General features: G+C 35.3%; 1 protein-coding gene across 3 annotated transcripts in view; it reads right to left on the reverse strand.

Moving 5' to 3' along the window:
* The window catches only part of LOC149175657 (folate receptor family protein), a 132,789-nt gene extending 130,831 nt beyond the window's left edge, over window positions 1-1,958 (reverse strand). The window contains exon 1 of one of the 3 annotated variants that reach the window (XR_016258019.1): window positions 1,679-1,958. Coding sequence is in view for 2 of the 3 variants with exons in the window: in XM_089419732.1 (XP_089275858.1) it covers window positions 1,679-1,850 (172 nt within the window). In the remaining variant the exon portion in view is untranslated. The remainder of the gene's footprint in view (window positions 1-1,678) is intronic. The other 2 variants (XM_089419732.1, XM_089419733.1) reach the window with 2 other exon arrangements.
* Between the last annotated feature and the right edge of the window lie 12,062 nt (window positions 1,959-14,020).

Here is a 14,020-nt window from a genome sequence, read left to right on the forward strand (position 1 = left end):
AACACTGAAGGGAAAACCAGTGCAGCAGGTGAGGGTTTTTTCGGCAAATTCAAGAGTACAATGATCTGCCTACCAAACTGGCTAGGCTCCGGCAATCTTCAACTGGCAAAATTAACTGGAAGATACCCTTGTCCTCCTTTGCAATTGATATGGCCCTCTTTGGCAAACTCACACTTCCCTGCTGCTCGCTCTACAGTCCAGAAATGCACACTGCCTACGCAGATAATTTCGTACATCCCTGGAACTGCCTCCAAGTGAGACGTCTACCCTCCCTCTGCCTCTGAAAACAATTCACTCTCCCCCCGGAACACTAATCCAACAACTGGCAACTAAAACGAGCTCTTCCGGCAACTCGCACTAGGGTTTCTGGCTGATTTGTACAGCTGTATTCAGCCTTCTCTGTAGACAATTCGCCGAATTTGCCCTAAAAAGCGCCAGAGATGGCACTCTTCTTTCTGCCGATCTGCAAATATATTTTGAAAAATCATACTTATAATAGGACCTTTTCCACATCAAATGGCTTTCATTTTACATGTTAGTGTTAGTGGACACTTTTAGAGTTAGAGTAGGCTCTCATAGATTTTGCGTTTGGCAGCTTTAACAAAAGTGAAATTTGTTGGAAATGCCACCAATTTCCACAAACACTTAGGAAACTGCAACAGAGATGTTTATGGAAACCGTTAAAAACCACTGAGCAGTTTCCCAAATGGTTTCTGCCGACTGGAAACAGGTTTCTAACCTGCTAAAAATGGTTTCTGGGAATCACTGGTGAAAAGTTGATAGCCTGCTACCTGTGTTGTAGAATGTACCTGTGGATACAAACTTGATAAAGATAGTTGCTATTGAAATTAAATGAGGAAATACTGAGAAACAGGAACAAAAATTTTCAAGCAAAAAGCGCCAGAGATGGCAACTCTTCTTTTTGCTGGTCTGCAGATATATTTTGAAAAATCATCCTTACGTTTTCCACATCAAATGGCTTTTATTTTACATGTTAGGGTTAGTGAGCACTTTTAGGGTTAGAATAGGGTCTCGTAGATTTTGCGTTTGGCAGCTTTAACAAAAGTGAAATTTGCTGGAAGTGCCACCAATTTCCACAAACGCTTAGGAAACTGCCACCTGGATGTTTATGGAAACCGTTAATAACCGCTGAGCAGCTTCCCAAACGGTTCCTGCCGACTGGAAACGGGTTTCCAGCCCTGCTAAAAATGGTTTCTGGGAATCACTGGCGAAAAGTTGATAGCCTTTTACCTGTGTTGTAGAATGTACCTGTAGGCACAAACTTAAAATACGTTTCCTCGTATTTAAATTTAACAGAAGACGGACATAACGATTGTATTCCCCGAACCCCAGTTCCCACTGTTTCAGAACTGCCCGGACTCAGGATGATTATTAGACATGCCTCCATGTCTATTTTAAGTACTTTGCAGATTCATTTACCAACAGGACATCTCCAGGAATCTCCTACGTCTATGTTTAAAGTGGTCAATCTAACTAATTGGATCTAGATGTAATTGATCTCTAACTGAACCAGATCTCGATTGTTGTTATGATTTTCAACCATTTACGAATGAGCTGAATTATCGAACATGTTGTTGGCATCAATATATCCAAGCCCGTCTTACACTAAAAAATCCATACAAACTATCCCAAAGTGAAGAAGGGGGAGAAACCTCACCTGTTGATGCAAGAGTGCTAGACAAATTGCAAATAATAAATAACAAAGCCGTTAGGCATTGAGACGCCCGCATGGAAAAGCGTTTCTCCTTCCTCTGCATAATATCTACTCGTACACTGGGCTCGCCAGAATTATTATTATGTAATGGTTTCTGAAATAACTTTGAAACCATGGCTTTGTAACGATATCATATCATAGTAAACCCCTTCAGATTGATGGTCTAACAGTTAAGTACCGACGAGCATACTCTGCGGTTTATCTGTGTTTTTCCAAGAAGGTTTATCTCTGTTTTAATGTTGTGTATTTGTGGTGGAAGTACAAGTAATTAATCTAGTTTAAACCTAACCTGTTTGTTATCAGCGCGACTATATTTCCTTTGACTTTGACTTTTATTTTGACATGGTTAGTTGAAAGTTCAGTTTTAAAAGTAAAATTAACCTCGGTTGAAAGTTTAAAGTTTAGTTTTAAAAATATTTCAAAGTTTAGTTTTAAAAATAAATATACATTATAAGTTAAGGACTTTTCATGTAAAAATAAAAATAAAAATAAATAAAATTGGTAAGAATTATTAAAATTATTTTTTTATTTCTTTTATGTGGAATTGTGTATAAGATTAATATTTTGTTCAATATTTTGGATGGATTTTTCACCTATTATCGAGGATCAAAAAACATTGAATGATAAATAATTAACTATTAAAAAAAATAGAATAAAAAAATAGAACCGTTAAAGATCAAATTAATAGGGATAAAAAACATGATTTAAATAATTAATAATTAATAATAATTAAATTTAATGGGGCATAAAGAAAATTTTGATTTAAATAATTAATAATAAATAAATTAAATTTAGTCAATGGAGCTAAGGCTAGCAAGGCTGATTCGCAGAAAGACCTTGGAGACTCTTTCCAAAACTTGAATTACTATCATGTGTTGAGAACCAATAATAAGGAGGTGGACACTGAAGCTAATAAAGCAGCCCTTCTTACGGAAGCGGATAGGAAATATGGGAGCGAATTCCTTAATTTAGAAAATTGTCATGTTTTATTGTGTTTTGTTCAATCAGTTTGTTTGTATCCAAAAGCTTGGGAAAATCGGACAGGAAATATGGGAGCCAGTTCCTTAATTTAGAAAATTGTCATGTTTTATTGCCTTAATTGTCATGTTTTATTGCCTTTTGTTAAATCAGTTTGTTTGTATCCAAAAGCTTGGGAAAATAAGACAGGAAATATGGGAGTCAATTCCTTAATTTAAAAAATTGTCATGTTTTATTGCCTTCTGTTAAATCAATTTATTTGTATCCAAAAGCTTGGGAAAATCTCTGAAATTGACCGCATAGTAGCAACAAAAAAGAGATGTGAGCTAAACATAATTGTCAAGGTCTTGCAAGGCTATTGGGCATTTCTGGATTTAGACTCACCTTTTGTAATGGAGAAAAATTGAGGTTAAATCTTGATTTGTATTATTTAAAATGGTTTTTTAACTGCATATTTGGATTCAGCACCCTGAAAAACCCCTAGGACGCTTTGATTGTGCAGAAATTAGCTATCAAACTTGCGATTTCAATAAATTGGATTTTAGAGAAAATTGACCGGAAAAACCCACCGGAAAAGATTCCAAAAAGTCTTACTAAAGACAATTCCTTTTGTAATCTGCTCTTTGGCACTAAGGCCAAATTTCTAATATATCCACTACTCGTTTCTATCAAAAAAAAAAAAATCATTTAATTCGCATGGATTTTAGAGAAATTTGACCGGAAAAACCCACCGGAAAAGCTTCCAAAAAGTCTTATTAAAGACAACTCCTTTTGTAATCTCTTTTTGTAATCCGCTCTTTGGCACTAAAGCCAAATTTCTAATATATCCACTACTCTTTTCTGTCAAAAATAAATAAAATCATTTAATTCGCATGGATTTTAGAGAAATTTGACCGGAAAAGCTTCCAAAAAGTCTTACTAAAGACAACTCCTTTTGTAATCTCCTTTTGTAATCCGCTCTTTGGCACTAAGGCCAAATTTCTAATCATTTAATTCGCATACCCGGATTTTGGCTACTTTTGGCCGTCTGGGCAATTCCTCCGCCTCGTTAGACAACTCCCATTTAATTTAATTATTATTAATTATTTAAATCAAAAAAATTTGTATCCCCATTGACTTGACCCTTAATGACTCCATTGAATATTTTATTATATTTTCCCTAATCGCTAATTAAAAAAGAAAATTCTATTTAAAGTTCAGTAGCACTAACATGTTATTATTCAATGTTCTTTGCTCTGTCATGATGGGTGAAGATCCACCAAAAATGTTAGACTTGATATTCATCTTATACACAATTCTATCGAGAAATCAAGAATATGAATAATTGTGGAAATCTTTATTTCTTTCAAAATAAAATTGTTTATATATATATATAGTGTAATTTAACTAATAGATAAAATTATTTTTCTTAATTTAATTCTGTCAAAATTTGATGTGACTTTGACTTTTATTTGGAGAGTCTTGGTTGAAACTTTAAAGTTTGGTTTTGAAAATAAAAATAAAATTATAAATTTTAGTTTTAAAAATAAAAATAAAATTGTTTATATATAGTGTAGTTTAAGTAATAAATAAAATGGTTTTTCTTAGGTTAGTTTTTGTCAAAATTTGGTAAAGATTTTTAAGAATCATAAATAAATTGAAGTTGTTTAATTTGTAAAGTTCAAGTGCTCCAAAGTCTTTTAGGGTGTGGAATCCATTTATGCATTAAAAAACACATTTTAAATATCAAGAAATCAAACACATTTTAAATAACAAGAAATCACAACCTCATCCTTGGATCATGAAAAAAGGTTATTTTATCTGTAAGTTAGATAAGTTAGATTAGGGATATACACACATATATTATATTTTTAAAATTTGATTGAGAAATAAACTAGCATAACTATATAAATTGAAGTGGTAAATCCTTATACTCAACAATCTATGATAAAGATAAATAAATAAACAAATACCTCATTCATACATCTTGCATTGCTAAAATTTAAAAAATCATAAAAATTAACTAAATTATAACTTTATTTTAAACTATTTTTATTATATTATTATTATTTAAAATATATATATATACACATTCCAAAAAGCATGTAACAATATTTTTAACTATGCAAATTCACTCCTTGTGAATAGTCTTTGTCACAGTATCATGGCTTATGAATACCACATGTCTAATTGGACACATGTTGACATGACATTTTCTTTTACTAGTTGATTTGAATTAATTGAAAAGGAATAGTTAACTTGGAGATAAATATTAACCCTTGTGTGAATACTACTTAGATATTCCGGGGTATTTTGTAAAGATTAAATCTCTACCATCCACCTAATAATTATTGATATTTAAATTAAAATTCTAGAAGGCCTATTTAGAAATAGGTTAAGTCACTACCATCCACCTAATAATTATTGATATTTAAATTAAAATTCTAAAAGGTCTATTCTGAAATAGACACAAGTCTTAATATGCTTGGAATAGCGCTTCCAAAATTTTAGTTTAGTTATCAACTAGTATACATCCATCTTAACCACAGATCTAATGAAACCCAAGAGGGATCAAATCTCTGAGGTGAAAACTTCTTTTAAAGTGAAAATTTTGAATAAAAAAATTTCACCTCGATAGATATGATCCTCTCGGTTAGTTTTTGTACCATCGAATGTGTTCTAGCCTTGAAATTTTGTGGAGAAGCTAGAATACATGAGATCTCCAAAACCCATAAATCATTTCTTGAAATTCCACCTAAAATTGTCTCAATTAGATTATTAATCATTTTTTGAATATTTCCTACGTCTAAACTTACGGAATATGGTTAATTAATAAGTAGTAATTGAGATAAGACGAGAATTATCTAGAAACTCACATAGATCGATCCAGAGATGATCCTAGCCATCGATTATGTTTTAAGTTTGGTTGTCGGTGCTCCAACATAGGATTATAAGAGGAGGTTGATGTGGTGATGGAGAAAAAACTTAAGTAGTTTGACTTCCTTGGCAGATCGATTTCCTGAGTAGCAAAAGTCAATTGTTGGAGAAAGAGCCAAAGATCAAAGCAGTGAGAGAAGGGCAAAGACAGTGACGCTGGAGGAGGCATTCCAGATCCAATGAGTGCGTTTGCAGAGAGGCGGAAGAGGCACAAAGAGGTTGACGTTGGGGCAGCACAGCAGCTTCTAGAGGCAAGATCGATTTGTTGAGAGGGAGAGATGTCTTCAATTCCAGAGGTCGGGAATGAGTCCCCCCAGAGTGTGGGAGAAGCATATTTCTAGTAAGCAGAAGGCAGAATGAATTCATCAGAGACCAGTCTGAGGCTAGACGTCAAGCAAGCTGCATAGAACAGTGCAGAGGCTGACGCAAAGGGCCAAAGGGCCGAATTTTTTAAGGAAAGTTGTGCCGAGAATTTTCCTCTGGGTGAGGAAAATTCCTCACTAGATTTTTGCCAGTATTTTTCTTTGTAGGATTGCCAAATTTCGGCATCCAGTAGTACTCAAAATTTCTTGTTGGTGCATAATAATAAAACCCTCAACTTGTGCACCGATTTTCCCGCAATTGGGTTTTTTCGAAGACTTTTGTCCAAAAATAATTATGTTATTTTTATGTGTGTGCTAGCATTTCTCAGTTTCCAGCACATTATTTGCCCACAGTATTTTATTTGTGAAGGTTGCAGTGTATTTATTTTGATATTTGTCGTAGTAAATAAATTGTTAATTAATTAACAATTAGGAGAAATAATATAAGTTGTTGTAATAGGATTCTGGTACTAGAATTTTCACATGGTATCAGAGAACAGTTGATCGGCCAGAAAGCTCAGAGGTGAAAAGAAGGAATTTTGTTTCTCGGTGTGGGCAGAGAGTCGAAATTCCCAAGGGCAATGCAGTTATTCTACCAGGAGCCCGAGTTACTTATGGAGGTTCGATTTTTTCCGAGTGGGACAGAAAAATTTGATCTTTCCAGACCGAGTGATTCTAGAGGTAGAGGGAGTAGCTAAGAGTTTTTTGTTGGGCAGATCTCCAACTGGACACAGTGGTTTTTGCAGTAGTTTGCTAGAGCAGAGCCAATGTTGGGGTGGAAGAGAGAAGAGTACACACAAAGGGAAAATTTTCCTCAGGGAATTTCTAGTCTCAAGAAGTTTTATTTTCCTTGCAGATGCACAATCGTTGTGGGTAGATATTCTTACTCCATAAGGGAGTGTGAATAGCAAAGCAGCAATCGAGCAAAAGGAAAGAGCAAGTTTTCGACAGTTTGTTGAGATGGCCACTGTTGGGCTTTGAGATCAGGACAAGTTGGATGGAGCTTCCAACTATGTCATCTAGAAGGCAAGGATGTCCTTCCTCTAGATGAATATGGCCTGGAAGCCTATATTGATGCAATGGTGGCAGTTCCTCGAGATGTTGATCAGCTGTAAGAGTACAGGAAGGAGATGGCACGGGAGAAGCGGTTGATTCTAGATGGAGTCCGGGATCATATAGTTTCACATATACTTGGCAAATATACTGCCAAACGGATGTGGGATGCTCTCACCAAGTTATATCAGAGTACTTCCGAGCACTGGAAGATGTACCTCGAGGAGAAGCTAAAGCTCATTTGGATGCAGAAAAGGGGAAGGCATAGACCCCTTCCTTACCAGGATTCAGCAGATTCAAGACCAATTGTCAGTTGTTGGGGCAGCACCTTAACCCACAAAGTTAGTGAGAATGGCACTCAACAGTGTCTCTGAGGACTGGAAAGTCTTTTGCCAAAGCATATTGGGCAAAGACAAGTTATCAGAGTGGGACAAGATGTGGGTTGACTTGCAGTAGGAAGAATTGAGGCGAGCTCTTCTAAAGAGTTCCATCAGTGGACAGAAGCAGGTAAAGAAGGAGGAGAATGTGACCCTCGCATCTAAGGGTCCCAGTCAAGGACAGGGGGAGCAGAGAAAGAAGAAGAAGGACTTATCAAAGGTCAAATGCTTTAGGTGTGGTGAACTTGGTCACTACAGTACCCTATGTCCTCTCAGGAAGAAGGATAAGGAGGAGAAGCAGGACCAAGAGGCAACTTCTGCAAAGATCAACAAGCTTTCCTCCAGGTTGGAGGAAGACTTCGCCATGTTTGTCGATATACCTTCAGGGGTGAGGTGGGGAGATTTAGTGTTGTAGCCCCAGAGCACTACATATGGGAAGGATCCTTGAGGAGTACACCTCATGGATCAAAACCTGGCTACGAGGGCCCACAATATTCAGTAGCAGGATGGATCGACAATGGATGTAGTCAGATGCCAGAGTAGCAGTCAGATGTTGGGGAGCGTAGTGCAGAGTTGGCAGCAATGCAATAGGCAAAGTACAGAGTCTTCAGTGGACAGTGCAGAGGCTAGTAGCAGTCAAAGACTCGGGTAAAAATGCATTATATTCATCACAATTGATTTAGTATTTTGGATGCTTTTCAGTTGCATATGTTGCAGTTGCAGCATCAACAGGTCAGATGGAGTTGCAATGCAGATGCAATGTTGGAAGTAGTTCAGTAGGGTCAAAAAAAACACAGATGTAGTGTATATCAGAGTTCCACAGTGGTTGATGGGTAGCAGTAGTCAGACATCAGTAGCGTGACAGGAGGTGATGCAGAGACAAAGTGTTGTGGCAGGGTATGCAACACTAAAACACATTCCTCGCTAAGAGGGAGTGTAATTTTTTTTAGCATCAGATGTGTTCTAGCCTTGAAATTTGTTGGAGAGCCTAGAATACATGAGATCTCTAAAACCTAGAAATCGTTTCTCGAAGTTCTGCCTAAAGGTGTCTCAATTAGATTATTAACCATTTTTTGAATATTTCCTAAGTCTAAACTTAGGGAATATGGTTAATTAATCAATATTAATTGAGATAAGGCGAGAATGATCTAAAAATTCACACGGATCGATCCAAAGGTGATCCTAGCCATCGATTATGTTTTAATCTTCGCTATTGGTCCTCCAATAGAGGATTATAAGAGGAGGTTGATGTGGTGATGGAGAAAAAACTTGAGTAGTTCGATTTCCTTGGGAGATCGATTTCTTGAGTAGGAGCAGTGAGTTTCCGAAGAAAGAGCCAGAGATCGAAGCAGTGAGAGAGGGGTTGAGACAGTGAGGCTGGAGAAGGCATTCTAGATCCAGCGAGTGCATTTGTAGAGAGGCAAAAGAGCCACAGAGAGGCTGGTGTTGGGCAGCACAACAACTTCTAGAGGCAAGATCGATTTGCTGAGAGGGAGAAACGTCTTCAGTTCCAGAGGCTGGGAAGGAGTCCCAGAGTGTCGGAGAAGCATCTTTCCAGTCAACAAATGGCAAATAGACTTCATCAGAGACCAGTTTGAGGCTAGACATTAAACAGGTTGTACAGAGCAATACAGAGGCTGACGCAGAGTGCCAAAGGGCCGAATTTCTGAAGGCAAGTTGTGCTGGGAGTTTTCCTATGGGGTGAGAAAAATTCCTCACTAGATTTTTGCCAGTATTTTTTTATGCAGGATTACCAAATTTTGACATTCAGTTGTACTCAGAATTTCTCACAACTGCATAATAATAAAACCCTCAGTTGTTGCACCAATTTTCTTGCATTGGGTTTTTCCAGGGACTTTTGCCTAAAAATAATTATGTTATTTTTGTGTGTGTGTTAGCATTTCTCAATTTCCAACACATTATTTTACCGCAATATTTTATTTGTGAAGGTTGCAGTGTATTTATTTCAATATTTTCCATTGCAGATAAATTGTTAGTTAATTAACAATTAGGAGAAATAGTATGAATTGCTACAATATGATTCTAGTATTGGAACTATCACACACGCGCACTATATATATATATATATATAGAGAGAGAGAGAGAGAGAGAGAGAGAGAGAGAGAGAGAGAGAGAGAGCTTGTAATTTTTCATTGTTTATGTTTCATTTTTTAATGTATAAAATGGATCAAAATTTATTTGGGCATAAAATAGTGAGACTGCTTAAAATGTTTTAACTATAAAAAATATTTTTTTTCAATTGTTTTATATATTGTATATATAGTTCCTTTTTAACGTTTAACTCCCTTACTTCTCTAAAAAGTTGATAGAATATTATGTTGTTTCATATGGACATCAAAATCTTTTATTTATGGTTGAGAGTGAGAGTGATATTATTGATGTTTTATTATACTTTTAATTAAACAAATCAAACATGTATACTCATTTTTTGCTTTTTTTTTTATTATATCCAATGTCAAATATTTTATTTATGGCTGAAAGTGAATGAAATATTTTTAATACTTGCCCATGGGGCGTAGAATAGATGGTGATGGGGTGTACTGTTAAGTCACTCCCTAATGTGAAGGTCACTAGTTCGAAACTCCATGGGAAAAAATTAAGGGTTGGTGTGGCCATAGGTAAAGCCTCATGTAATCTCTAATGAACTTAGACCACTTGACACATAAAAATATGTCTGTATTTTTACCACTTCTTCTTAGTATGACCATTGAGATTAATGATGTTTTATAATACTTTTAATTAAATAAACCAAACACTAAGCATGATGTAATCTCTAATGAACTCCACTTGACAAACAAATAAAAAATATATTTTTACCACTTCTCCTTAGTATGGTCACTGAGATTGTTGATGTTTTATAATACTTTTAATTAAACAAACCAAACACTATATTCATTTTTTTTTTTTTATATCTCACATTTAAAAAAAAAAAATTGTATTTTTCTTAAAGGGACACGTGCCAACTCCAAGTTGAACATGGACATACTTACACATCTCTCTCATATCGAGTTTTAGAATGACCCTCTCTACTCAATAATAATTAGGTGGATGGTAGGGATTTAACCTCCATGGAATATTCTAAAATATTCTTAATAATATTATCAAATCAAATGTTGAGATTTATCTTTAAAGTAATTATGTCCTTATTTCCCTTTTAATTAAATTGATTAATTAAAAAATGTCTTATTATGAGATGAAATTAGTTATAGTTTTTTGGGCATGTGGTAATACAGTCTATTTATAAATTAATTATAGTAGTATAGCAAAGTCTATTTACAAATTAAGAATCTTCATGGTAAAGTGGGGGTAAATCTCCATAGCTAGAAATCTTGTGACATTGTTTTTTGAATGTATGTATGTTTAACTTATATATTAATTATTTTTTATAAGTTTAATTATTGAACTTTTAAAGGTATGACCGAACTCCCAGATTTGAACAAGGGCTTAGTTTAAATATAGTTAAATTAAAGTAAAAACAATAAAAATATAATGGAAATTGACCCATTTTGCTAGAGAATCTCATGTGCAGTAATTATCTCCACCAAAGTAATGTAAAGCTTTATTAAACTAGTCCTTAAGTTTTTACAACTCACAAATTGCAATGTCCAATATATATGCTCTAAACTATTGTTGGTGGTGCAAAAAATAATGTCTATGATAACAACTTAAGGCGGTGTAAAAAATAATGTCTTTGATATATGTGGTTTCTTCACCACATTATATATATATATGATATATGTAACAATATTAACAATATTTTTATTGCTATCCCATCCACAGCTAATGCAGGAAGGACTTCAAAAAATATAATTTTAAATTTGCATTATTTAAATGTTTCTCATGTTTTTTTGAAAATTAAATTCATATTTTATTAAAAATTGCAATTTAAAATATACAATATTACCATCTTAAAAAAATTAATTAAAAAAAAAAACCAAAAAATTTAATGAAAAAACCCTTTATTACTGAACCATTATTAAAATTTCCATTAATCGACAATTTCAAATTGTTTTCCCCAATTAACTATTATTACATATTTGAATAATTATATTTGTATGATTTCTCAACCTATCATATTGAGATATAATTATATCAAGTATTAAAAAGCAACAAATAATTTAATCTAAATCTACAATCCACATAATATCAAAATACCACATTGCAGTTTCCTTCCTAACTTAGATTAATGCCAAGCAAACATGCCCCCCACTCCTATATATATATATTTGTCAAAGTGTAAGTGTAAGTTGATATTGATTACTAGAAAACATGAGTAGATATTGATTACGAGAAAATTTGAGTTGATTTGACAATTTTTTTTACTTATTTATTATATACATAGGTGTGCTTCATTAGCTAGGGGCATTATACTAACAAATAAAATATTTTATTAACAAATCGTAAATTATTATTTACAATTTCCATGACCAGAAAGATTATTTCGGTTTTGACTTACTTGTCTATGAAGGCCATGACATTTTACCTAAACAAGAAACAATACAACGATACATATTCCATGAGTTGATTTGACTAGATACGATTAACATCACAGAGGACCTAAACCATACTTTACTCAACATTTGAATATGAAAATTTAGAATTAATGAATAAAGGATATATACAGTACCATTGCAAACACTCTGGCAGTGGCTGCTCCCATTTGCCCCAAATGTTCCATACGCTTATGATGCTCTTCGTCTTTCCTCTTTTTTTTTGAAGGGAGGGGTTAGTTTCCAGAAGAAGCGATATGGGGTCCTCTTTTTTATACATTATACGTATCAGTCTAGCTGACATCCATCACATCTACGCCGGCACATCCGGAATACATCTCCTCGTCTTTCCTCTTTTTTTTGAAGGGAGGGGCTAGTTCCCAGAAGAAGCGATATAGGGTCCTCTTTTTTATACATTATACATATCAGTCTAGCTGACATCCATCACATCTACGCCGTCACATCCGGAATACATTCGCAAATGAAACAATAAAAGCCGCTGCGCAGCGGCACCATGGAGGATCGAACGCGGGCGGAGTGCGAAGGAACTGACTGCCTCGACCGCTGTACCATGCACTTGCGTGCCTCCTCGTCTTTCCTTGCCCTCTCGTATTTTGATTCATTAAACTTATATGTACTCGTTGTGCCAAAGTAAGGAATCCCAGAGGCAACGTTCTTGCTTTTCGTTTCCTTATGATGCGGTTGCTAATTTTTGTGATGGTGGTGCTCATGTTTCTTGTCACCCATCTTTTTGAATGATTAGAAACATAACTGAATTTGATGACAGTCCAAGAAATGCACAGAATGGTTTCCATACAGTTGCAATAGTTTAACGCTTCGTAAATGAGATAAGAGGGGAAGGAACACAGGTGTTGATATATATAACAGACGTTGGATATAAGCCTCGCTTATTACACAAAGAATAACGCGTAGAAACATCAGAATCAGAATGGCCGGTCAACATAGAAGAATAAGTGTGGACAATGCATTTGATCTTGATGTGATATTTTGAGTGTGAAGGAAGGCAGTTCCTTTTTCAGATCCTATAGAAACATAAATGAGCGCTAAGTACCTGTGACAGGACATTCATGCATTGAAGGCATGCTACATATGCATGAAAGCCATACATCTCCATGCATATTCCGGCAACTCGATCACCCTACCTCCGACAAGCTCTAGTATTCAATGTATCTGCGACCACTGTCAGACCTGTCCCGTCTCCTCCTGCAACCTCCATTGGCTTCCTCGTCTACCACTGTTTTCCAAATTCCGTTTTATTTTGAATTTAGTAAAGGTGCTAAAGGAATTCAAATTTGAATTTTGAATTTGTAATTTCGTTCTGTCCATATTTTATTTGGTTAGAAGGCGGCTTTTTGGCTCGTGGTTCATTCTGTTACTCCATTCTGCTGCGATTTATGCACCGACTCACACTTGTTGTGATCCACATCGTCTGATGCTAGGGTTTCAAAAGTGTGGTCCAGGTTCCCTCTAGCCCCATGAACGCATTGTTCCTCTACCTCCCATCGAGTTCTACTCTGCAACGTCTCGCTAGGTTTCCTCTTTAGTGAGCTTAGTCTAAATGGTAAGATCACTTACTGCTTTTCTTGGTTCACAGTTGTTTAGTGTCATTATGGTTTTGCTGAAGTATTTCATTGTAATCATTCTATAGCCACAATGGCTGTTCTCGGCAATGGTAACTCAACGACGGTGCAAGTTATTCCTTCCACAAAGGTAAATATTAATTTATTTTTTTATTTGTTATCTTGTAGCTCGGCAAGGTGTTCAATATTTTTCTTGCTTTCAATGGTCTTGAGGGTGTCAGGGTTCAACTTTCCCTACATAGTTCCTCTCTCAGTCTTTACAGGTATTACTCTTTTAACATTTCCCAAGTTAAGTATTTCAGGTGGACGCTCTGAGATTATTTGTAATATGTCTCTTTATTTGTTTGCAGGTTTGGAAGGATTCTTGATTTTCCTTCTTATTTTCCAGTGGTAAGCTCAATCCGTCCTCTATTAATTCCAAAATGTTCCTTGTTCTAGGTTAGGAGCCTGACTTGCATGGTTTACTGGCTCTCTGCATGTAGTCTTA

This window comes from Pinus tabuliformis, chromosome 4_1 (assembly GCF_031772625.1).
Source record: "Pinus tabuliformis cultivar Carrire ecotype Pingquan chromosome 4_1, CPIR1, whole genome shotgun sequence".
Classification (NCBI taxonomy): domain Eukaryota; kingdom Viridiplantae; phylum Streptophyta; class Pinopsida; order Pinales; family Pinaceae; genus Pinus; species Pinus tabuliformis.